The sequence below is a fragment of the Mustela erminea genome, chromosome 10, assembly GCF_009829155.1.
Source record: "Mustela erminea isolate mMusErm1 chromosome 10, mMusErm1.Pri, whole genome shotgun sequence".
NCBI lineage: Eukaryota > Metazoa > Chordata > Mammalia > Carnivora > Mustelidae > Mustela > Mustela erminea.
The window spans coordinates 75,031,032-75,057,114 of NC_045623.1; the positions used below are offsets into that span (position 1 = coordinate 75,031,032).

At 47.4% G+C, this 26,083-nt stretch overlaps 1 protein-coding gene across 1 annotated transcript in view; it reads right to left on the minus strand.

Moving 5' to 3' along the window:
- ARMH1 (armadillo like helical domain containing 1) overlaps nucleotides 1-26,083 on the minus strand; it is a 54,556-nt gene that overhangs the window by 7,437 nt on the left and 21,036 nt on the right. Inside the window, exons 4-9 of the mRNA XM_032303737.1 lie at nucleotides 24,118-24,186; nucleotides 23,234-23,400; nucleotides 21,800-21,996; nucleotides 19,544-19,628; nucleotides 6,427-6,455; nucleotides 6,177-6,347 (exon numbers count right to left, since the gene is read on the minus strand). Of these exons, the coding sequence (XP_032159628.1) occupies nucleotides 6,177-6,347; nucleotides 6,427-6,455; nucleotides 19,544-19,628; nucleotides 21,800-21,996; nucleotides 23,234-23,400; nucleotides 24,118-24,186 (718 nt within the window). The remainder of the gene's footprint in view (nucleotides 1-6,176; nucleotides 6,348-6,426; nucleotides 6,456-19,543; nucleotides 19,629-21,799; nucleotides 21,997-23,233; nucleotides 23,401-24,117; nucleotides 24,187-26,083) is intronic.

Here is a 26,083-nt window from a genome sequence, read left to right on the forward strand (position 1 = left end):
TGGGTTCTCACCTTCCCCTAGGTTTTGGTCTGGTAATTGCTTATTGTTATTATTATAGTTGTTATTACTTTTTCTTTTCTTTTCTTTCTTTTTTTTTTTTTTTAAGTAGGCTCCATGCCCAATGTGGGACTTGAACTCACAACCCTGAGATCGAGTCCCATGCTTTGCTGACTGAGCCAGCCAGGCACCCCTGCTCTTTATTATTAAGAAGATTACAAATTTCCTTTTAGATATTTATGGTATGATGGTGAATAAATATTTGATTTTTGCCCCTGGTTCCTAGTACACATTCAGAAATACCCTTGGAATCTCCAGAATGTGAAGTGTCCTTTATATGTTAAATGAAATAACTGGGACTCTTTATATGTTAAATGAAATAACTGACTGGGAGCCTGGGGACTGATCAGTAGAAAGACCAAGGCATGATTACAAGATTGGAACTTTTAGCTCCATCTCCTGACCTCTAGGGAGGGGAGAGGGCCTGGAGAGTGAATTAATCATTAATAGCCAATGATTTGCTCATCAATCACCAATAACCATGCCTACCTAGTGAAACCTCCATAAAAACCCTGAAGTGATAGGTCTAGAGAATTCTGGATGGGTGAATGCACTGCAGTGTGGGAGGGTGGTGTGCCTAGAGCAGTCCCCCAACCCACACCTTGCCTTATACATCTCTTCCGTTTTCCTGTTCGTGAGCTGTATCCCTTCTACTAAACTGTTAGTAGTAAGCAAAATGCTTTCCTGAGTTCTGTGAGTTGTTCTAGCAAATGACTGAACTTGAAAGGGAGGAAGGCTTGCATGAATGCCCTGGCTTTGTAGCCAAGTTGGACAGAAGGATGAATAATATGGAGACCTAATACTTGTGATTGGCATTTGAAGTGAGGGCAGTCTTGAGGGGCTGTGGAGTCTCAAACTGTCTCCAAACCTGTGGAGTCTGAAGCTAACTCTGGGTAGTTAGTGTCAGAATTGAATTAAATTGTAGGGTACCAGACTGATGTCTGTGGAGAATTGGATAATTGCTTGGTGTGGAAATCCCCCTCCCCCCATTTGGTATCAGAAGTGTTGTGACTAAAAACGACTCAACATCCAAACTTCCTAGCCTACCATTATCAGAAAAAAGAGTCTTCTTCACCTGCCAATTGTTACCTATTCTTCTAGACTCACTTCAGCAACTAGATTTCAAGTAGCTTTGTCTGGCCTGTTCTCCCTCTGCCTCCACTCTGGACCACTGAGGAGTAGGTGTCCTGTGTCTCTGGCCATTTGCTCACCATGGAGTCCTGCTGTCATCCAGTAATAGCCTCCCCACTACTGTGAACACCAGTGAACATATCTGAGGCGCCTCTGCCTCCCCTGAGCCTCAAACCAGTCCAGTCCATAAAAGTTGAAGAGAATTGGCTGGATTCCACATTCCCGCACACTAGAGACTATTGAGGTGATGGCAGCCCAAGACTGTGGAAACTGCCAGCCTGGTGGGAGATGACCTCAGGAGAGGCTCTGCACTGCCCACTGCGGCCCTCGTCTGCCCTGAGCCTGGGAGCCGTGCCTGGCCCTGCCTCTTCACAGGCTGGAGATGGTGCAAGGCCATCCTTCCAGCCCCGCCATGGCTAACTCTGAGAGAACACTTGGAAGCCAGGACCTTATGCTTCCTCGTCAGCCTAGAACTGAGCCACAAGCCTGAGTCCTCACGGCAGAGAAGGCAGGCGCACGGAAAGGTGAAGGGACTGCAGCCTCTCCTGTGCAGTGGGGGACGAGGCGCAGGGGTCCAGGGGCCAGTGACAGGAGCGCACAGATCTGCAGAGCACGCAGAGCCGGTGTCTACAGAAGGCTGCGTGCAGCCCTTGCAAGCTTTAACTACAAACACGCCTATGGTGCCTAACCACGGACATGTGCTGGTGACTTCTAATCTTGTCGGAAGACTGTCACTGACAGTGCCCAGCAGCTCAGTGAGTGGCCTGTTCACCTGGAGGCAGAGGCTGGAGAGGCATCCAGCAGCCCCATCCTGGGTCTCAGACTCCATACACTCTTCTCCTGCCTGGTGCTGCGCGTCGCCAGCGGCCAACACTCCCAGAAGGAGGGGGGCTGACTTCTCTCCAGGACTCAGAGTGCTCTTTGGCAGGAAGGAGAACCAGCTTGGGCTGGTGAGTCTGTCTAAGGAAAGGTACCAGTAAGGCCTCTCTCAGACTGCCCTTGTCTCAAGTCCTGGGTCGGGGTGGGGGTTGGGGGGAAGCATCCCATCCACCGACACTGCAGAGCCACGGAGCACACAGAGGCCCTGTCCTGAAGTCCCGCACAAAGCCAGTCTTTTCTCTGCCTGTTTTTCCCAATCACAGAATCAAAGATTTACTCTCTGGCAGAAGGGCTCTTAAGGACATCCCTGCAACCCCTCCTGGTGCTTAGTATTCCAGGGACAAGCCTTGTACGGCAGCCCCTTTTCTCTCTGGAGCAACCTGATTCAGAAACCGCTGCTTCATTAAGAAACACTTCCTAGGGGGGCACCTGGGTGGCTCAGTGGGTTGAGCCTCTGTCTTTGGCTCAGGTCATGATCTCGGGGTCCTGGGATCGAGCCCTGCATCGGGCTCTCTGCTCAGTGGGGAGCCTGCTTTCTCCTCTCTCTCTCTGCTTGCCTCTCTGCCTACTTGTGATCTCTGTCAAATACATAAATAAAATCTTAAAAAAAAAAAAGAAAGAAACACTTCCTAGGATGTTCAGCTACTGCTTGCTGCTGGGCTTTCTCCTCCTTTTTCTCCTCCTTCCAGGTCCTGCAGGAGAGCCCTCCCAATCCCAGTGGCACCCCCCAACTCTATCCTCCGCTTGCTCAGATGTGGTTCTAACTTGGAATCACAGAGGGAGAGGGACCAGCTTATGACCTTCCCTGGCTTCCCCCAAACATTCTCCCACTTGGACAAAAATGCAGCCTGGGATGCTAGCCTGGTGCATGAAACCCCCAAGTCTTTCTCACCTGTTCTCTTATTGTTTGGTTGTGAAACCTTCTTCCTTCTTTTTGAATTAGTGGGGTTTCGGATCTGCGTGGTCAGCACACCCTCGTGCCCAACTCTGCTGGGCCCAGGCTGCCGCAGCACACCTTGCCTCGCCTTAGGAGTTGGGCCCTTCCAAGCCACAAGCTGGCCGCACCTTACTGCCAGGACACCCGGGAAAAACACTTGCCTAAGCTTAAGAGAATTCTCCTGCAGCAAGAAATGACTCAAAATACTCAGGGTGGAAAGAATGAGTGAAAATATTTTTATGAAATTTCCCTGACCATACATGGTATTCTCTGCCTACGTAAGACCAAATTCTCCAGGAGGCAAATATCTGCTTTTGCCTATTCACTTTATCCTAAATGCTTATTAAGCCTTCATTGCTGGTGTATCTGCAACATTGGAACTTCTCGGAAAAATGAAGATTTATTCACTGAATCATTTTTGATTGAGTTTTAAAATTCACAGCTGTCTATATTTACCCCCAAAGTGAAAGGGCTATTCTCTACCCGAATGTCTCCATAGGAACCACAGCCAGTTACAACTCTTTACCCACTGGGCAAGGTCTGAAGTATAGCAGAGCCATTCAGAAAGCAAAGGGTGATGGGGGATTACTGTCTTTGGCAGCTTCGCCTAAAGCCTGTGTTGCTGACAACACTCCACTGTCTAAATTGGATCAGTCACTGATTAATTCATTTGTTTATTAATTTATCTTATTTTTAAAAAATATTTTATCTATTTATTTTGACAGAGACAGAGAGAGAAAGAGCACAAGCAGGGAGAGTGGCAGGCAGAGGGAGAAGCAGGCTCCCTGAGGATCAGGAAGCCCCATGTGGGGCTCCATCCCAGGACCCTGAGATCATGACCTGAGCTGAAGGCAGATGCTTAATGGACTGAGCCACCCAGGCACCCCAATTCATTCATTTATCTAACAAAATACTTACTCAGCATCTTCTGTGTGCCAGACCCCTGTGCTAGGGCTATGAAGAGGACAAATTTATAATCCCTGTCCTCAGGGATGACACAGTTTAATGGCAGATACCAGTAAGGAAACTGGTAGGTATGCTGTTGTATTGTAAGAGCCATGGGAACAGAAAGGAAGTCAGGTTGGTGTGAGGGTATGTTGAGGAACTGGGGGATAGAGACTCAGGAGAAGGCTCTCTTGGAGATAGTGAAATGTGAGCTGACAAAGCTATGGATGAGAAGGGAGGGACAGAAATGAAGAATGTGGCAAGTGCAACCTACCATTAGGGCCAGGCAATCAGGGAGGTCTGGCTGGGACATGGGGGGTTGGGTCACAGAGTGAGAGCTAAGCATGAGGAGACAAACTGGCTTCTGAGGACTTGGCACATGCCAACCTCCCTATAAGGCAGGTGTTTTTTCTTGTCTTTCATTTCAAACATTAAAAAAAATTATTTAGAGAGAGCACGCACATGCACACAGGTGAGTAGGGGGAGGGGCAGAGGGAGAGAGAGAATCCCAAGCAGACTCTGCACTGAGCGTGGAGCCTAATGAGGGGCTTGATCCCACGACCCTGAGATCATGACCTCAGCTGAAATTAAGAGTCAGATGCTCAACTGACTGAGCCACCCAGGCGCCCCTCTTGTCTTTCATTTCAGAGGAAACTGACTCAAAACTGTTGAGTATTTTGCCCAAGGCCAAACAGATAAGAAGTAGCAGAATGACTCTGTTGGATTCCAAAGCTCATACTCTTCACCTCCAAGCTCTGCTGCCTCAGCTCGCGTGGAGGACGAGGAGGACAGACAGCGTGGGCACCATGCTAGGGAGATGGAGATTGGTTTAGAGGTGAGAAATAGAGAGACCTGAGTTACAGCAGCAGAGACAGAATGAACTAGAGGGAGATCTAAACAATATTAAGGAGTTAGAGTTGACTGGTCTTGTTAGAAGTTGGTTGTAGGCGGGAAGCAGGAAGGGCTGGCAATGACCTACATTTCCAAGCACCGGGTGCTTTTCACTGGGTTTGGGACCTTGGAGCTGGAATCTCAGGCGTCCAGTTCTGAACATGGTCTGTGACATCCAAGGCCAGATGATCAGAAGGCAAATGGAAACAACGGGATGGAGCTCAGGAGAGCAGCTGAGCTGGACAGAGGTCACTCAACTGCTCTGCCCGTCAGCCACAAAATGGGAATAACAATTGTGCCTACTTTGTTAGCTTGTTGTGAGGATTACCGAGTAGAGAGCTGGAGGCGTACTTAATGCGGAGTGGACACCTTATAAAGGCCAGCCACTCGTGTTTCTGTCACTGTCGGTGACCACTAAAACCGTGGGAGTAGATGAGGTACCACAGACAGAATGGAGAGAGAAGAGCAGGGGACCGGGGATTGAATCCTGAGAGAAAAAGAACCTGCACGTCAGGGGCTGCCAGAGGGACGGGAATGTACAAAGGACTGAGCAGCAGTTTCCAGAAAGAGAGGGGGAAACTAGGAGAGTTCCGGGTCGGGGAAGTTAGAGACCCAAGTATTCAGGGCAGAGTGTGATCAGGAGGGTGAGAGCCATGGAGAGGTCATGCCCTGAGGGGAGGCTGAGAAGCAGCTCTACCGGGCCCACACTTTCATTTGACAAACTGGTGGGGTCCGTGTCAGCTACAGTGCTTTGTGCTGACGGGAACAGCAGTAGACAAAACAGAGGCAAAGGGTGGCTCACTGGCACTCATGGAAACTTCAGTGCAGAAGGGAATCCTCCAATCCAAGGAGGAACCACAGAACCCACAGCCTGTCAGCCTGGGAAGAAAGTTCCTTGATCACCTGTCTGAGAGCTGAAGACACCCTGAACAAATGACTTGCCCTGGGAATCACAGTGAATAGGATACAGGGTTGTAGCTCAGTCTTCTTTGGACAGATGGAAACTTAGAAATCACGTTGCACCTGGGAACTGTGGTGATGGCCTGTGACTAGTTCCCTCCCTCTTCCCTCCTTCCCTCCCTCTCTCCCTCCCTTCCTTCTCCTTCTCTCCTTCCACCCTCCTTTCCTTCCTGAGATTTATCTGCGGGTGGGGGAGTGGGCAGGGGCTGAGGGAGAGTCTTCAGCCCACTTGGGGTGGGGACGGGACTTGATCTCACCACCCTGATCTCATCACCTGCGCCAAGACCAAGAGTCATTCGCTTAACCAACTGCGCCATCCAGGAACCCCAGCATGCGACTATTTCTAAGGCACGCAGCACCGAGGAAGTTTGTTTTATAATTTTTTTGCTCCTAGAGCCTTGGGAAACCCGAGTCCCAGTTCTGGGTCTTCACTTCCACGCGACTGCCACCTGCTGGCCACGTGTGAGAAGTGTGCTTCAGGGAGCGTCCACGCACAGGTTTGCCTCCTTTTCCAGCGGGCAGGAGTGAGAATACATTTGGCGAGTTGCTATTACAAGGAGGAGACCACTGTCAAGGAGCTTCCTGATCAACTGCATTCTATCTCTGATTCCTGTACATCTCCTTACCTCTTTCATCACAGCCTGTTCAAAGCCCACTGTTGAAACACAAAAAAAGCACATTTTATACACGATTTCTTTGAAAAAAGCCAGTTGATAAAGGAATGAATGTTATGTGCTCTGGTAGTGTATGTACTGCTCAATTAAGAATGACTGTAGCGTAGGGCGCCTGGGTGGTTCAGTGGGTTAAAGCCTCTACCTTCAGCTCATGTCATGATCCCAGCGTCCTGGGATCGAGCCCTGCATCAGGCTCTCTGCTCAGCCGGAACCTGCTTCCCTCTTTTCTCTGCCTGCCTCTCTGCTTACTTGTGATCTGTCAAATAAACAAATAAAATCTTAAAAAAAAACTTAAAAAAAAAAAAAAAGAATGACTGTAGTGTAGGGTACCTGGGTGGCTCAGTGGGTTAAGGTCTCTGCCTTCGGCTCAGGTCATGATCTCAGGGTCCTGGGATTGAGCCCTGTATCGGGCTTTCTGCTCAGCAGGGAGCCTGCTTTCCCCTTCTCTCTCTGCCTGCCTCTCTGCCTACTTGTGATCTCTGTCTGTCAAATAAATAAAATCTTTAAAAAAAAAAAAAAAAAGAATGACTATAGCGTCTTCCATGGGAGTCTGCTCTTCAAGGCCAGGAATCCAACCCACCTGTATGTGGGCCCCTGAGGGAAGCACCGACCACCACCCCTGGCACCCGAGTGGAGAGGGTGCCAGGCCATGCCAGGGCAGACATGGAGTTTCTGAGGGTCAGGCAAACTGGGCCATTAGAAAGGAGTGTTCCCCAATGACTTCCTATTTAAAAACAAACAACTACAGCAGACTGTAAATAAAACGAACAGTGAATAAAGTGTGGCAGTTGAAGTATATAATTTCAGGGATAATAACATATATTTTTAAGAATATTCAGCAGACTTTTATTTTAAACTCTCCTTTGACATCAGAGTCTTGTGACTGTTGTTCAATGAAGTCACATGGAGAGGTGGACTCTTACATAGCCAGAAATCACATGAAGTCACATGGAGAGGTGGCCTCTTTACACAGCCACATCCCTGCTGATATGGGTTAGCTCAGAAGAGGAAAGTAAAGGCACAAGGTTCTATGGCACCAAAGGTGTAGTTTTAAAAATGAGATCTTGGGGCGTCTGGGTGGCTCAGTGGGTTAAAGCCTCTGCCTTTGGCTCAGGACCCTGGGGGGCTCTCTGCTCAGCAGGGAGCCTGCTTCCCTTCCCCTCTCCATGACTGCCTCTCTGCCTACTTGTGATCTCTGTCAAATTAAAAAAAAAATTAAAAAATGAGATCTTATGGTATTAGCATGACCCTGAGAAGGGCATGAAGAAAACATAATTATTTTTTATGGTAATAATAATATTGTCCATCCTCAGGTTTTTGACTGTTTCTCAAAAGTGGTAAAAATGTTAAAAGTCTTGTTTCTGTAATACTGGAGAGAAAGGACAGTGTGGTGGTGAGGACTTGGTTGATGGGGTCAGCCTGCCTGGGTGTGACCCACAACTTTCTCACTTACTGTCTCTGAGACTTTTGGTGGGCTATTCAATTGTTCTGTGCCTCAGTTTCCTCACCTGAAAACTGGGGATGATAATAGTACCTACCTCTCAGGATTGTTCTGAGGACTGTGATGACACGATTGCAGAGCTTAAAACCATGGCCTGGCACACAGTCTTCACCAGTCACTGGTAGCGATGACTAGTTGTCATTCCTGGTATTATGACTGCTGAGTCAAAGCTCTAGGGGTGCCTGGGTGGCTCAGTGGGTTAAAGCCTCTGCCTTTAGCTCAGGTCATGATCCCAGGGTCCTGGGATTGAGCCCCGCGTCGGGCTCTCTGCTCTCTCCTCCTCCCTCTTTCTGCCTGACTCTCTGCCTACTTGTGATCTCTCTGTCTGTCAAATAAATAAATAAAATCTTAAAAAAAAAAAAAAAGCTCTAGCCGGACGGGACTTCGTTTCATTTGTCACTATACACTCAGTGCCCAGCTCAGTGCCTGCTCTTTTAGTAAATGAATGAATGAAAAATGTAAACCATTTAAAAATAAACCAACAAAGGACATTATCAGAAAGGTGAGAGAACACAAGGGCGCCTGGGTGGCTCTGTTGGTTAAATGTCTGCCTTTGGCCCAGTCATGATCCGTGGGGCCTGGGATGGAGACCAGTGTAGGCCTCTCTACTCAGCCCGGGAGTTGGCTTCTCCCTCTGCCCTTCCCCCCACTTATGTGCTTGCTTACTCTCTCTCTCTCTCTTTGTCAAATAAATAAATAAATAAAATCTTGAAAATACAAAGTGAAAAGACAACCTACAGAAGCCATTCTGGTATCCAGAATATAGAAAGAACTCTTACAACTCAATAGCGAAAAGACAAGCCAATTTCTTTTCTCTTCTTTTCTTTTCTTTTTTTTTAAAAAGATTTTATTTATTTATTTGACAGAGAGAGATCACAAGTAGGCAGAGAGGCAGGAAAAGTCTCCCTGCTGAGCAGAGAGCCTGATGTGGGGCTCGATCCCAGGACCCTGAGATCATGACCCGAGCTGAAGGCAGTGACTTAACCCACTGAGCCACCCAGGCGTCCAACAAGCCAATTTCTAAAATGGGCCTAGGACTTGAGACGGTATTTTCTCCAAGAAAGAAATATTAAATGACCCAAGAGGAACCTGACAAGATGTTCAACATCTTTAGTCATTAGGAAAATGCGAACCAAAGCTACAGTGAGGTACCGCCACTCCACCATGCACTAAGATGGCTGTTAAAATAATAAAAAAAAAGGACAATGACAAGTGTTGGCAAGGATGTGGAGAAATTAGAACCCTCATATATTGCCAGTAGGAATGGAAACTGGTGCAGCTGCTGTGGAAAACAGTTTGACAATTTCTCGAAAGGCTGGACAGAATTAATCTATGACCCGGTGATTCCACTCCCAGGTATACACCTCGAAGAATTGAAATCACGCACTCAAACAAATACAAGTACATGCAAGTTCATAGCAGCACTATTTACAATAGCCAGAGAAGGAGACAGCCCAGATGTCCATCAGTGGGTGACTGGATAGACAATCTGTGGGATATACACACGATGGAATATTATTCAGCCACAGGAAAGCAGGTACTGGCACACGCTTCCACGTGGATGAAGCTTGAAACCGTGATATGGAGTGAAAGTAGCCAGATGCAAAAGGTACCATATTGCATGATTCCATTTGTACGAAATATCCAGAATAGGTAAATCCATGGAGACAGAGTAAGGATTGGTGGTTTCTAGGGTCTGAGGGGAAGGGCCAGGGAGCAAATACATGGTACATGGGGTGATGAAAATGTTCCAGAGCTGGATGGGGTGGTGGTTCACACAACACTGTGGGTATACTCAGCACCACTGAATTATTCATTTTTTTTTAAAGATTTTATTTATTTATTTGACAGAGAGAAATTACAAGTACACTGAGAGGCAGGCAGAGAGAGAGAGAAGGAAGCAGGCTCCCCGCTGAGCAGAGAGCCCGATGCGGGACTCGATCCCAGGACCCTGAGATCATGACCTGAGCCGAAGGCAGCGGCTTAACCCACTGAGCCACCCAGGCGCCCCTGAATTATTCATATTAAATTGGTTAATTTTGTTATGTGAATCTCACCACAATTTGAAAAAACGCGTTTATGTGGAAAAAAGGAACTAAACCAAATCTGATTAATTTCTTTCTTTTTTAAAGACAATATTTATTTATTTGAGAGAGAGAGCGCACACAAGCAGGGAGAGGGTAGAGGGAGAGAGAGAATCCCAAGCAGACTCTCCACCGAGCGTGGAGCCTGATGTGGGGCTCCATTTCACAACCCTGAGATCACAACCTGAGCCCAAATCAAGTCAGATGCTCAACTGACTGAGCCAACAAGGTGCCCCAAGTCTGTGATTAATTTCTAAGTAGATCATACTCCTTAGTATTAGGAAGCCACGTAACCTCACAGAACCCAGAACCCTAAGAAAAATTAACAATGACATTCTTGTCCATTGTCAGTCTCTCTCCAGGTCTTTGAGAGGCAGGGGAAGAGATATCACACATTCAAAGACTTGCCCATGTCTGTCCTGTCACTTAGGACCACTGTTTTCCTGAAGTAACATTTCTAGAGGATTCCACTAGGTTAGTGTGGTATAGTTTGCTCAGCCATTAATGCTGCTGTTGTACTTTATGGCTGATAAACCACACTTGAAACTTCACTACACAAAACACGATCATTTTATTAGCAAGTCAAATTAATCCTAGGTTCTAGGTCAATTAGACAAAAATGTTATTCCCCAAGTGACCATTTTTGCAAATTCACAAGCATTTCCATTTTATCATAAATTTGTTTCTTATCCCTACGTGTTCATTTCTTAGCAATTTTTATGAGATGGTATAGTGATTTTTTTTTTTTTTTTGAGATGGTACAGTGGTTTTAAGATATGTCCACAAAAATTTTGCCTGTTTTCTCTTAAGGGGTGAGCCCATTTTCTCCCCCACCCTCAATGAACAGGGTAAACAGAAGTGACAGTGTGCAACTTCTGAGATTAGATAATAAAAAGTAGTGGGGCCTCCTCTTTGCCCGCTCTCAGATCACTCACTCTGGGAGAAGCCAGCTGCTCTGTTGTGAGGACAGTCAAGCAGCCCGTGGAGAGGCCCACGTGGTGAAGACTCAAGGCTTCCTGTCAACAACCAGCTGTAACTCACGAGGTGTGTGAGTGAGCTACTTTGGAAGCGGGTCCTCCAGGACCCGTCACACCTTCAGATGACCTCAGCCCTGTGAGATATCTGGAGCTAAAACCACTCAGTTAAGGTTCCCAGATTTCTGACCCATAAAAACTGTGTGAGATAATAAATGTTTCTTTTGGAGGGTGCCTGGGTGGCTCAGTTGGTTAAGCATCTACCTTCAGCTCAGGTCATGGTCTCAGGGTCCTGGGATCAAGTCCCTCAGCAGGCTCCCTGGTTCTCCCTCTTCCTCTGTACTCTCTCTCTCTCAAATCAATAAATAAAAATCTTAAAAAAAAATTTTTTTTTTAGCCACTAAGTTTTGAGGTAATTTGTTATATAGCAATGGATAATGAATACAGACGGATTGATTAAACAGCTTTTGTAGATTACTGCAAAGTTGGAATATAACAACTTTCATTTTGTCTTCGAAGCAGCATTTTGAGGAATTGAGGAATTTTGAGGAATCATCTTTCTCTGCCCAAGTTCTGTAGCTGCTGTGGCAGGGAAGGGGGACACGGTGGGGGGACGCTGCTGGACGTCACCCTTCTGCATGGCCTAGCCAGCTCATCCTTGAGAAGAGGGGATGGGGACAGGTGGGACAAAGAAAGAGAGACCAAGCGCTAGAGAAGGAGGGGCCGACAAAGGGCAGGTAGGGGTGAAGGCCCAGGGATTTCTGAAGTCCTGGCTTCTCCCAGCTCTCTTAGGTCCTACTAATACAACCAATACTCTATACTTTACAAATATTTAAAAGAAATGTGTGGTCAGTAAATTGGTAATTTGGTGAATTGGGCACTCAGCAAATTGGTCGTTTGGCTAATTGATTTTTGGCAGGCATATCTTTGGCAAATTAATTTGCAATGATTGATCTGCTTCTAATTAAGTCATACATAGTAATTTTTATGATCCTAAGATAATTGATTGATAAAAGATACCAATATATTTACACACACATATGTATTTCAAATTCCCAACAGAACTCATTAATTTCTTCTGCAAAACTCCCTGTGACTTTGACCTTTCTCTTGTCTAGGAAGGGAGACCAGTGAGCGATCCCTTCTGTGGCTTTCGACTGCTCGTCATGATTAAGTCCCTGCCTGCCACCAGTTCCTGGAATAGCAATCCTCCCTGGGAGGAAACTGCCATTTTTCACTTCACAGAAATCATAAATGGAGATAAATTCCAGGCAGGGCCACTTTGAAGAAGGCCTGCCTTAATTTTAATTTTGGCTCTCTAATGTTAAATGGGATGATCATTAAAAGAAATTCTAAAGTCTTAATTCTAGGGGAAAAGAAAAAACCCTGAGAAATTAGTGGACATCAGTACCCTTTGCCTGGTTATTTCTACTTCAAAGTGAACAGGCAAAGAATGGACAGCCAGAATCCCCTGCCCTGAGGACTGGAAAACAGGAAAACTGGCACACAGGGTTCTCTTCCAATCTTTCAGAAGAGAAAAGTTGCCACGTGGAACCATACTAGAGCCTGAGGGGAAAGGAAAAATCAGGACTAGCCTCTTGTTCCAGCTGTTGTCCCCAGCTGTCTTCCTGGTGGGCCCCCGATAATAGGGAGCTGAGATAACCCATCTCTGCTGTGTCCTGTTGTAACACTTGACCTACATACTACATGAGAGTAAAATAGTGATCATTTTATGACACTAAATTTGGAGCAGTTTGTTAGAAGCAATAGGTGACCAGAGCATCCACTCTCTGTGCGTGTGGCCTTCCTGTCTCTTACCTTCCTCCAGGAAACTTTCCTTTTTTTCTCCCCCTCCAAACTCTCTTCCTTGGCCTTAAGAACTCTCAAGAAATAAAAGATCATTTGATACAAACGGCTTCCACCTAGCCATCTGGGCTGAACAAACCAGTTATTTCAAATTCTAATTCCAATATGATGACTGTCGTATAAGCTTGGATATATACAAGATTCACTCATCTCCAATCACTCATTTGACAAATAGGTAAGAGGCTGCTTTTGCTGGTACTGTGTGGGCACCAGGGGTCCAGTAGTAGACAAAGATGATGAAGTCTCACGTCTCAGGGGGCTGACTTTCTTACTGTTACTGTAGAGCACAGACACTAGACAAGCAAATGAATGAACAAGGTAATCTGAAAGAGGTTAAGAGCAGTGATGGAGCGTGTTGGAGAGAGCCCGAGGGGGGGCAATGGAGGGGAACTGGGGACACTTTAGAGAGTGTGGTCAGAGGCCTCTCTCTGAGGTGATGTCTGAGCTAAAGTTTGAGAAGTTGTCCATCAATCCAAGGTCTGGGGGAAAAGCCTTCCAGAAGCTTTGCTGGCCATGGCAGGTGTGTAGAGTTTTGTGCAGGTGCAAGGGCAAGCTATTTTTTTGAAATGATTGTTCTGGCTGCAATGGAAGAGTGGCTTATAGGAGGCCAGGATGGAAGTGGAAGTTAGCAGAAAGGATGGGAGGTTAGCCGTGGGCGATCATGGTGGCAGTGGGGACAGAGAGATGGAAGTAGGGACAGTGCAGAGAGGACTCAGTAAGGGTGGACAGGGTGGCAGGTGAGAGAAAGTAGATCATTTGGTACTAGTTCTACACTTTTTACTGGAGCAGTTGGGTTGGCGGTGGCACCTTTTACTGAAAATAGGAGATAGGGTAGGATTTGGGAAGAAAACTAAGAGTTCTGTTTTGCCTATAAATTTCAGATGTCTGGGGAGATTTGGGGGGAAAGATTAGGCCAGAGACACAGTCTGGTACCTGAATATTTAACATAGATGTGGTGTGTAAAGCTGGGAACTAGACAAAAATCATGTGGACAGAAGGTGTGGGTAAAGAGATGAGAAGTAGGCTGACCCAGCAGTCGGGTAGAGAAATAGGAGAAAGTAGCAAAGCGAGCCTAACAAACATGGCAGACCCAGCTTGAGGGAGGAAAACTGAAAGTTGTATCACAGAGCCCCAGAGAAGAAAACCAGTTGGCTTGGGCCAGTTGGGTCAAAAGTAGCTGAGAGATCAGGTAGGAAGAAAATGGAAAAATGAGTAGCTGGAGGGGAACTTGGGGTCAAGGAGGAGTTTGCACCCTTAAATGCTATCATTTAACTTAATTTGGGGAGGCAGGTCTCTTAAATCTCTTTTAATCCATAGATGAAAGCCCCCAAGGAGGGGCTCTTTTTTTTTTTTTTTTTTTTTTAAGATGGGAGATACAGAACAGATTTGCATGTCACTGGAGATGATCCTCTAGAGAGAAAGAGAGGCTCTGTTTATGAGAGGGTTTTATGAATGTGTTTCAGAGAATAAGAAGAAGCAGGAGAGCGGGCCTGCGGTAGGAGCAGGGACACTCAGTTGAAATGGAAAAGAGGGCAGAGAACATGGGTCATAGGCCAGGCAGGTTGGCAGATTCGGAGGTGGGGAGGTGGAGTTCTCAATGAAAAAAGAGGTGAGGGCTCCTGGGTGGCTCAGTGGGTTAAGCCGCTGCCTTTGGCTCAGGTCATGATCTCAGAGTCCTGGGATCGAGTCCCGCATTGGGCTCTCTGCTCAGCGGAGAGCCTGCTTCCCTTTCTCTCTCTCTGCCTCTCTGCCTACTTGTGATCTCTGTCTGTCAAATAAATAAATAAAAATCTTAAAAAAAAAAAAAAAAGAAAAAAGAGGTGAAACCGTCACCTGGCTCCAGCTCCGCTGACCCCCACTGCAAGGGAAGGAGTCACTTTGCCTCCTAAGCCTCTCCACCCCCTTGTCACTGGACTCTCCCTGGGAATTCTACCTTCCCTGCAGCCTTCTCGGGAGAGCGATGTCAACTACCCCCAGCCTCTTTACCGTCCTCCTTCTGAACTATTCCTTTTCCTTCTCAATACAAACACAAGCAACCCTCCCGCCCCCAGCCCCAGTGCTTGGCATAGTACTTGGCACACTGCAGATGTTCAATCAATATTTGTTTTTTAAAAACAAACCAACCCTGACCTGTTACGCTCTACCACCCACCCCTGGCTTCTCTTCCATGACTGTTGCCATCACCCTGGGGGAACTTTAGCTTGTTTTTGCAATTTGGTGTCCTCCAACTCAGAGAAATTCCTCTCTGATCCTCTCTGTCTGGTCGACACTGTTAGAACCACCTCTGAGACCTGTCAGACCTTCCCTCTCCTGCCTTGGGAGGATTTTCAGTGGGAGCCCACCCGATTTTCTCTCCCTGAGCTTCCTTCCGTTCTGCCCAGCCTGTGGAATAGCTCCCCCTAGTGGACAACTGTACGCATACACGCTCTATTTCCCAGTTGCACCAAGACACTTTGAAGTCCCTGGTGAAAGAGTGTAATTCCTTCATTCACCAGACATCTCTTGAGCACCTGCTATGAGTCTGGTCTACCCGAAATGCTCTTGGAGCTCATAGTTTCACTGTTATCACAGGAGGAGACATCAAACCAAAAAGGCAGTGAGAGGGGTGCCTGTGTGGCTCAGTGGGTTGAAGCCTCTGCCTTTGGCTCGGGTCATGATCCCAGGGTTCTGGGATCAACCCCCCACATCCGGCTTTCTGCTCAGCAGGGAGCCTGCTTCCTCCTCTCTCTCTGCCTGCTTCTCTGCCTGCTTGTGATCTCTGTCTGTCAAATGAATAAATAAAATCTTTAAAAAAAAATAGAATAAGATCCTGATTAAAAAAAAAAAAGGCAGTGAGAAAGCGACACGCTTCTCTGCCTCTTTCAGGATTCAGGGTGTATAGGCAGAACTCCCTCCCTCTCTCCCTCAACAACTATGCAACAAGGACCTACCTTATGCCGGAGACTGGTCTGAGAACATAAGGTCAGAAGTGGTAAGAAGTGCACTGAGGGGTGCCTGGGTGGCTCAGTGGGTTAAAGCCTCTGCCTTCAGCTCATGTCATGATCCTGGAATCCCAGGACCCCCCCCCCCCCCAATTAGGCTCTCTGCTCAGTGGGAAGCCTGCTTCTCCCTCTCCCACTCCCCCTGCTTGTGTTCCCTCTCTTGCTGTGCCTCTCTCGTTAAATAAATAAATAAAATTTAAAAAAAAAAAAAAAAAGGAAAGGGCGCCTGGGTGGCTCAGTGGGTTAAAGCCTCTGCTTTCGGCTCAGGTCATGATCCCAGCATCCTGGGATCGACCCCCCACATGGGGCTTTCTGCTCAGTGGGGAGCCTGCTTCCTCCTCTCTCTCTGCCTGCTTCTCTGCCTACTTGTGATCTCTGTCTCTCAAATAAATAAATAAAATCTTAAAAAAAAAAAAAAAAGGAAAAAAAGAGAATTGCCTGAAACTGTGCTGTGCATTCTGGAGAAGACTGCTCCATGGCTGGGGGGACACCGGAGGGGAGGTGCAGGGTGGTACAAAGGAAGGAAGGCTGACATCTGGGCAGGGCTGAAAGGCAGGAGAGGGACAGCCTTGGAGAAAAAGGCATAAGCTAAGAAGTGATGATGAGTAGGAGTGGTCATGTGAGCCCCATGGAGGTGGTGGCAGGGAGGGAGGCTCAGTGCCACCAAGCAGTCTTTTTGGGCCATTTGACTATGTTTCCTAACATGAGTCTACTGCCAGATCACTGCTGCGCCACTCGCACTCCATCCCGCACTCCATCCCCAGCTCCAGTGCAGTGACAGCTCTCTGCTGCTGGGTCTAACCTTTATTCAGGTCCCTCCACTACCCTACCCTTCACTGCTGACCCCTCCCCCGCTAGGAGACACTCCTCCAGCTTGTAATATATATATTTTTAATTTTTATTATTTTTTGAGTTTTTTTTAAATTTATTTGTTTGACAGAGATCACAAGTAGGCAGAGAGGCAGGCAGAAAGAGAGAGGGAGAAGCAGGCTTCCTGCTGAGCAGAGAGCCCAATGCAGGGGGATCCCGGGATTCCGGGATCATGACCTGAGCTGAAGGCAGAGGCTTTAACCCACTGAGCCACCCAGGCACCCCAGCTTGTAATATTTTAACACAGCATTGCTTCTCACCACACAAGGTCCACTTTCCCAAACACATCTGCAGGGGTCCAAAAACTAAACAAATGGCAATGCTGCTGCAGGAAAAACAGACCGACATCAATTTCAACACTGCCTCTGAAAAACAATTGATATTTGAAGTCCCCCTCTGGACCTTGGCTGGTCTTCCCCAGGATCTCACATGCACACCTGAACCCTGGTACCTGCCTGCTCCTTCTGCCCTTCCAGGCTTCCCGGATCTGGGGCTCTACCCACCTGCCATTTTGGACACAGAAATCCTGATATTTACTAACGTCCACACCTTCCTGCTTCATGGACCTCTGTGTCTCAGCCTCCTCAGCCCTGCCCATTTCCCTGTCCATAGGCCACCTCATTCCCCACATCCAGGCACTTCCCAATCCTGTCCATTACTTCTTCTCAGGGCCTCTGTATTTGGCTAGATGGTGACATTCTTACTTTGTTGTCTGACCAGCACGCAAGGCCTTCCAACTGGCTTCCAGACTTGGGTTTCCCTGTGATTCTGATCTGGTGTGGACACTGCCACCCAGGTAACCTCCTGGACAGAGTGCCCACGACTCCATCTGGCATTCAAGGTGCTCCTCGGTCTGGTCCTGGCCTACTCTTCTAGGTCTTCCTGGGCTAAGACATCTACCAAACTTCCACTAAATGATCTACCTGTCATTCCTCTGATATATCGTGTACTTCTGTATGTCTGGGCCTTTAGTTTATACCATTCCTCTTTCCAGAATGCCCTCCTCTGCTCCTTTCCACTTTCCCAACTCCTTCCCGTACTCTAAGGTCAGCTCAGACACTACCTTCTCAGCAAACCCTTCTCTGCTCCCTCCTGTTGAAAACAGAATCTTCCTTCTCTGAACCACTATAGGAACAGGGAAGGAAACAACATCCTATAAACACCTGCCATGGGGTCATGTTAAAATCATATGCTTAGGGGCGCCTGGGTGGCTCAGTGGGTTAAGCCTCTGCCTTCGGCTCAGGTCATGGTCTCAGGGTCCTGGGATGGAGCCTGCATCGGGCTCTCTGCTCAGCAGGGAGCCTGCTTCCTTTCCTCTCTCTCTCTGCCTACTTGTGATCTCTGTCTGTCAAATAAATAAATAAAATCTTAAAAAAAAAATGCATACACTTTGGGGACACCTGGATGGCACAGTCAGTTAAGCATCTAAGCTGGTTTTGGCTGAGGTCCTGATTTCAGGGGCATGAGATCGAGCCCCATGTTGGGCTCCATGCTCAGCATTGAGTCCACTTAAGACTCTTTCTCCCTTTCCCTCTGCCCCTCCACCCCCCACCATGGATATGCATGCATTCCCTTTCTCTCAAATACATAAATAAATCTTTTTTTTTTTTTTTAAAGGCTTACACTAGGGCAACCCCTTGGGTCCCCTCCCTTTTCGGGAGCTTTGTACTATTGCTCAATAAACTTTGCTTTGTTGCTCATAATACATAAATAAATAAATAAATAAATATATTTTTTTTAATTAAAAAAGATCCCTTAAAAAAAAAATAAAAACCTATGCTTTGGAGTCAGATCTGGTTTGACTCTGGTTAGCTGCATAACCTTGGGAAGCATACTTAATATCTCTGTTCTTTGATGTTCTTTGATGCTCACCATTCATTCCCGTGAGCATTTGAATACCTAATACATGCCAGTCTCTGTACTCTTGTTGTTCTTTTGGGAATTAAAGGAAATGATGCATAGAAAGTAGCTGGCACAGAGGAGGACTGAATACACACAAACATATTAATACTACTGCTGTCCAGTTTAGTTTCTTTTTTAAAGATTTTATTTATTTGTCAGAGAGAGAGGACACAAGCAGGGGGAACAGCAGGCAGAGGGAGAGGGAGAAGCAGGCTCCCTGCTGAGTGGAGAGCCCAATATGGTGCTCAGTCCCAGGACTCTGGGATCGTAACCTGAGCCAAAGTGAGACCCTCAACCGACTGAGCCACCCTGGCGTCCCTCCAGTTTAGTTTCTCAGAAGAAGAGTTTTCTGGGTGATTTCTGGTTAGTGGCGAGGACCACATAAGACACGGAACCAGAGGGCGCCTGGGTGGCTCAGTCGGTTAAGCGTCTGCATTTGGCTCAGGTCATGATCCCAGCCAGGGGCGTGGGTACCAAGTCAGGCTCCCAGCTCAGCAGAGAGTCTGCTTTTCTCTCTGCACCCACCCCCCTTGCTCCTGTGCTGTCTCTCTCTCTCTCTCACAAAAATGAAAATAAATAAAATCTTTTTTTTTTAATAAATAAAATCTTAAAACAAAACAAAACAAAAGACTGGGAACCAGCCAGCGCTGGACCCCGGTGGATCACAGCAAATGTTAAATTACCACGTGGCTAATGTGAAGTACAGAAAGTGACTGTCATTTTCTAAATTACTTGCCAATCAGACGGAACCAGCATCTACCATCTGCCAAGGCTCTCAGGATACCCAAAGTCCTTTGTGACTAAGAGAAAACTGCTCGGAACTACTCTGTCTAGTTCTCATGATCAGCTTCTGTACCGTGTGAGTAGAAACAGACCCAGCGGCCCCCCTACCTTCATACTGGACTTCCAGGTGCATCGTGCGCAGCACCTTCAGGACGCACTCCACGATGCTGGGGTGGGTGGTTCCAATGATTGACTGACGAGACAGACAACAGCACAAGGGGGTTACTTAAGATCTAGTACACCTGGAAGAAATGAAGAGCAGGCTGGCCAATGGCTGGGCAGCCTGGCCAAATGGGGAGAGGGAGGGTAATGGTGAGTCAGTTGGGCCGAGGTGGCGACCTGCTAGAGGAGCAGGCACAAGCCGGCTCCCTTGCTGGGGAGAAGGGTGGATACCGGCTAGGGAGAATCGAACTCCTCCAGGATCCTAAATCTTCTCTCCTTCAGGACCTCACCTGATTGGGGAACCCCTCTTTTCTACCTCTTCAGTCTCTATGTGTGCATCAGTTCCTGTCCATTGGCATGAACATCCTCAAGCCCACCTACTTTGCACACAATTGTCCTTCGGCTTGATCTTCTCTTGTTATTGCCCTTTTCCTCTCTCCACTCCTAAGCCTCCCAGGAGCCCAGGGGAAGCCACTTCAGCCTCCGTGCCTCCTTTGACAGGCTGCTGCAATTTAACTTCTCCTGCCATGGGACCAACATTCACCCAGACTTTTCATGTGGGGACCATCTTTCTGTTCTACCGACACTTAGCCTCTCCATGGTATTTGACCCAGCTGGTCATGTTGTCCTTGTCAAAACTCTTTTCCCTTCACTTTCACAGTCCTGGGTTTTTTCCTGTTTCCTTTTAACACCTTACATTGCTCTTTACCAAAAAGGCAGAGTGGCCTATGGAAAGACTAAGAACTCTGAAGTTAGGAAGAGTTGGATTTAAATGCCTGCTTAGTACATACCTCTTCCTCCATGTGTGGCCTTGAGTAAGTCACCGAATGCCCCTCAAGGTTCAGTTACCCCATCTTTAAAGTGTCTGCCTCCATCAGCTATTGTGAAGACTAAGAGATCGTGGAAGCCAGCCCCTGGCACAGTGCCTGGCAGATAGGAGGCACTTAATAAATGGAAACCAGAAATAACAGTGACAATCAGCCGTCTTGTTGGCCCATCTTGCTCAGCTGTCTCGTAAATGCTGGCGATTCTCCTCTTACTTGGTTCATTTTACCTGGCTGACCTCACTCACTTCTGTCATTTCAGTGGTCCCGTCTCCGCTCAGGAAACTCAACTGCCATCCTCCTCTCGGGTCTCTTTTCAGACTTTTATTTTCTACTGTGTGGTGGATGGGGTGTCTACCAGATGTCCTTAACAGTAATCCTTAACTGAGCTAGCACTCAGAATTACTTGGGGAGCTTAAAAAGAAAAAGCATCACCAAAGGCCTCCTGAATTACCAAAAGTCATTACCAAAGGTCAGAATCTATGGGAGGGAAGCCTAAGATTTTTTGTTTTGTTTTATTTCTTACACAAATGATCCATTAACATCTTCTGCAGCCAGCTGGGCCTGCTCCTTGGATGGCGCTGGGGAGCCACCAAGGCTCATGGAGTCGAAACCTAACTCCTCCCAAGTCCGATGGGTTCTCCTGCTCTCTCTTGGTGGTGCACAGCTCAGCTGGCTGCCAAGCCCCAAGTGGTCTATCACGTTTGATGGCTCTTCTTTTGTTGCCCCTTGTACCAGGCGCTCTGCCTCAAAAATGTCTGTCTGACCCAGTTGCCTCTGTTCCCACTGCCACAGGGGAGGCCTCACCATCCCTCTACCCTCCGGTCTCCCTAACTCCAGCGTGGAGCTGTTTTGAGAGCTTTTGCTAATGGATTCTAAGACCCCTCTTGGAGCCTCTTGTCCCTCCTGACTAGCACGGTGTTTTCCTGTGGACACCATGTCCCAAATCAGATCCCACTCACATTTCAGGGCACTGAGAGGAAGCCACGGAGAGAGAGGAGGAGCTTTTGCAAGCCCTGGCTATCTGGCCTCTCCCTCCCGTGCAGTCTGCAAAAGCACTGTGATCCCTTCCCTACCAAATTGACTCCTGTAAGCTTTTCTACAGTCTTTTCATCATCCTTGTTGCTTGTCTCCACCACTTTTAAGCCTGCCAATATCTTTCTGATCCTTAAGTAAACAGGACAAATCACTCTGCTGGGAGACATGAACTCTTTGCCCCGCCTTGGCCTTCTGGAAGTGACGCTGATTGAGTAGCAGACACGCCATGGGAGGCTGAGCGAGCTCTGTTTCTCATGCCTGCAGGAAGGGCAACCACGGCAGGTAATTTTAAGGCTAGTGTGTTGCATCAGAACCATGGACGCATGCAGCCCGGACTCACCTGCGCAGTTCTGAGAGTCTGCAGGGACAGCTGCTGAGCTTTAGGTGACGCACAGGGCAGCAAAGCTATCAGACCTTTGTATACTTGGTTCTGGTACTTGGGATTTCCGTGGACCAAAGAATCCAACAGAACCTGCACTTCTTCCTGGGTCTCTTCGGATTTCGACTTTGCCAAGAATTCTGCTATGGATCTCACGCCTGAGCACAGAAGAGAGGAAAGGCTCAGTTAGAAGGGATAAGGAACACAATCCTCACTCAAGGTGACCTAATATGGGCAGGGGGGACGACGGAGATGGGTGAACCAGGCCCATTCAAGCAAAGCAGAATCAAGGCTCAGTTCTCATGTTGCCTCACTGTCTTGTTTGCTTCGTGGTTCTGTGACCCAAGGGTGTGGTTCGACACAGGCATGTCAGTGTGTCAAAATCTGTTCTAAAGTTTAAAATGGCTCTGCGAAAGGCACAATTAAACATGGGTTTTGGGATTGCTGCCTGATCATAACACATGTGCAGCATTCAGCGGGGTTTACAAAATGTTCTGACAAATGTTGCCTTGTTTAATCCCAGGTTAACCTATACCAAGAGGAAGATGTTAGTCCCATATTATGGATATATATACACTGAGGCCCAGAGAGGCCATGGGGAGACAGAGGAGAACCATGATGAAAAGTTCTTTTGAAAAAGGGGTGTGTTGGGGCGCCTGGGTGGCTCAGTGGGTTAAGCCGCTGCCTTCGGCTCAGGTCATGATCTCGGGGTCCTGGGATCGAGTCCCACATCGGGCTCTCTGCTCAGCAGGGAGCCTGCTTCCTCCTCTCTCTCTGCCTGCCTCTCTGCCTACTTGTGATCTCTGTCTGTCAAATAAATAAATAAAATCTTAAAAAAAAAAAAAGAAAAAGGGGTGTGTTGGGGGTGGTATCTTCTCCATCCCCCCCGGTCAGAGCACTTGATGGCACATAGGAAATTTACAGGGTTATTTACCCTTCTCACCACACTGTAAGCTCTTTGAGGACAAGGACTGTATTTTATTCATCTTTGTATTCCTAGCACTAGACACATACACGTGTGTGCGTGCGTGTGTGCCCATATTCATTGATTTTATTTCCATTTTATTTCTAGAGTTATTCATAACTCACTTAATTTCACAAAGGATTTTAGGCAATGGCTTAATAAATCTTTGTTGAATGGATGCATGAAAGAAGATATATTTAAAATGGAGAAGTATTTCCAAAACTACCATGGAAAGATTGGAGCAAATGATGAATCAAGAAAATCATAAATCTGACTCTCGTGGTGGTGACATGGACAGGAGCTAACTGACTCCACTGTACAAAGTACTTCCATGCAACCTTTTCTGAGAGTGGTGCTGGGTGCCGCCACCATTATACCCAGGCCCCTAGGAAGACATGGCATCGCCAACCCCATCCTAACACAGGACCCACCATAGCTTTCACAGATGAGCTCCTTGTACTTCCTGCCATAGTTTGCAATAACCTGAAGTAGCTTGATGGATTCCTTCTTGTCCTCCTCCTTGATCTCCTCCAGCCCAAGTATTTCCAAGAGTGTTAGGACGCCTCCAACTTCAAGAAATTCTATAAGGTACCGATTACTGTTCAGGGGAATACAAGAGGAGAAATAAGATACTTGTCATGTTCCTTGGCACTCACCTTTCTAAGGGATCTTAAGGTCCTTCCTTCACAAACTTTACCCAGGAAGTGTTCATGGGCAAAGTGACACAATAATTGGGAAGTTCTTCCTTCCAGTGGCAAGTGCAAAAGTTAAATATGTTGGATGTTTCTTGTGTTTGGTTTTCCAGGATCTGTTCCTCTTCTTCTTGAAATAGCATCTCAACTATCCCTTGGGGAATCACCCCTCTGCCACTCATACGGGCTGTGTGATTTTGGCGGGGTAAGCGGGTTACAGGCTATGCCATCATTCTGGCGGTGGTAATTGGTTGGGACCAGCCATGTGACCTCAGTCCAATGAAGTTCAACACCTGGGACTTTCTTGGGAACCCCTGGCAAAGATATGCTCTCTTTTGAGTGTGGCTGAGCAGGAAGGACGCATGTCTGTAGCTTCCCAGGGCCATAGCACATGGAGGCCTATGAACACAGAGGGGAACAGAGCTGAGAAATGGAGACAGAGAGAGAGGGAGAGACCAAGTACTGATGACATTTTTTGAGGCCCTGGGTCTAGGCAAGCTTAAAAATATGGATTTCTACTCATGTTGGTAGAAGGTGGTGCTCCCATGTAGTGTGAATGCCAAGGGCACCATGAACCCCATATGCAACTGAGACCCCAGAGTCTCCCTAGAAGTAGAACTCACCTGCTCACAGCTGACAAGAAGATGCCAATAGACTGTAGAAGCTTATCTAAACAGGAGCCAGTCATATAGCTGTATGACAAGTTAAAGAGTGAATCTCAGGGTAGTTTTCCACACCGTAACCAGATTCTGCGTCGATTCCTGGTACCATCGATGGCCTAGGATGACCAACATTTGAATTGTGCCCTTTATCGGAGAGGGGCTACTAGGTTGAAGGGGAAGTGGCAAAAAACATGCAGTGTGGGGCACAGGGGTGGGCGGTGCTAGCAGGCTTGTTCCCAGTTCCCCAGGAAGCTTTTCTGGGGTCAGCCAGCCACCTTGGGTCTGACAGGCCCCCTCCAGAACAAGGAGGCTCTGAAGAATAAAAGGTGCATGGAGAAAGCCTGGTCAATTTTCCAAGCCTCTCTATGCCATGACCATTGCACCCTTGGGTCTCAGCACAGTTCATTACTTTATGCCTCATTTTTAGACTTCTCTAAAAATAATCGGCTTCATCATTAATTCTCAATTTTGTACTTGCTCAAAGCTTTACACTGGAGGTCACTATCTTTATGAAGGATTGTGTGCCTTCCTAATAAGAACAACGGGAGATGGTGGAAAAATTAAACTCTGATTTAAAACAACCTCCGTATTTAGTGTTATTTTTTAATGTGAGCCTTGCAAAAAGCTTCATTGTAATAAAGCACCCAGAGCATGCATCAGCTCGGATACAAGGTATGAAATCAACCCACAACAGAAAAGGAACCAGTCAACAATTACTAGGCTCATAACACATCACAGGCTCTTAGAACACTTAAGAAATTAGCTGAAATTATTGCAGCTCATGGAGGATGACTGAGAGCTTCCAAGACTGATAAAGGCTAATGTAATGGGTTGGAGGTAATGGTGCTTTGTTGGGGGGGAGGGCGCGTGAGGCAAATTATCTCTGCTGCACCCTGGTTCCCAGGATGCCAATAGAAGTGGAGACAGATTGGCTCATTAGGAAAGGCTCTTTACTGCAAAAACAGTGTTTGCTCTGGAGCCAGGCTCCCCTGCCTGTTGCAGCGACAGCTGGAGGCCAGGTTATCAGACCACAGGGCAGTCTCTGTAATCCTACCCTGTCCTCTATCCAGGTCCCCACGAGCCCCCGTTCCTGCCTCCCTGCCTTCTCCCTCTTTTCCTGTCACCAGCCAGGCTCACCAAATTTGTCACCTCTTCTTCCTCCGTCCCACGCTAGTCTGGCTTTCACAATCACTCATTACACATGTTTCTGGTCCATTGTTTCCAGCAATTAGTTCCAGAAGTTTGCCACAGTATCAGCAGGCGCTAACTAGTACTAAGCATTGAGCGCATGCCCGGCACAGGGACGCTCTGTTTTTCTTGTCTCATTTAATCCTCCCCACACCCTGGGGTGGCTGCTAGTCCTATGTCCGTCTACTTCCTGAGGAAACAATTTCAGACAGGTGAATGACTTGTCCAGGTATCAAAGCTACTGACGGAACTGGGATTTGAACCTAGCAGTCTAGGTCAGAGTCTGAGTTCTTCCTCTCGGGTCTTCCTGCATGGAGACAGACAAAGGGTGTAGGGCTATTTATGCAGATTATCTCCCCGGATGGTGTTGGAGGTGGAACTGTGGGTCTTCCCTGTCCTCGGGGAGGGAGGTGGTATAGGAGAGTGGATGGGGTATGGGCTTTGGGCCAGACAGACCCATTTCAGACCTTATCTTTGCCATCACTAGGAAGTTACTCAACCTTTCAAAGCTCTTCTCTCTCTCTCTCTTTTTAAAAGATTTTATTTATTTCTTTGACAGAGAGAAAGAGAGAGAGAGAGACAGTGAGAGAGGGAACACAAGCAGGGGGAGTGGGAGACAGATAAGCAGGCATCCTGCCCGCGGGATGCGGGGCTCGATCCCAGGACCCTGGGATCATGACCTGAGCTGAAGGCAGACGCCTAACGACTGAGCCACCCAGGCGCCCCAAAGCTCATCTCT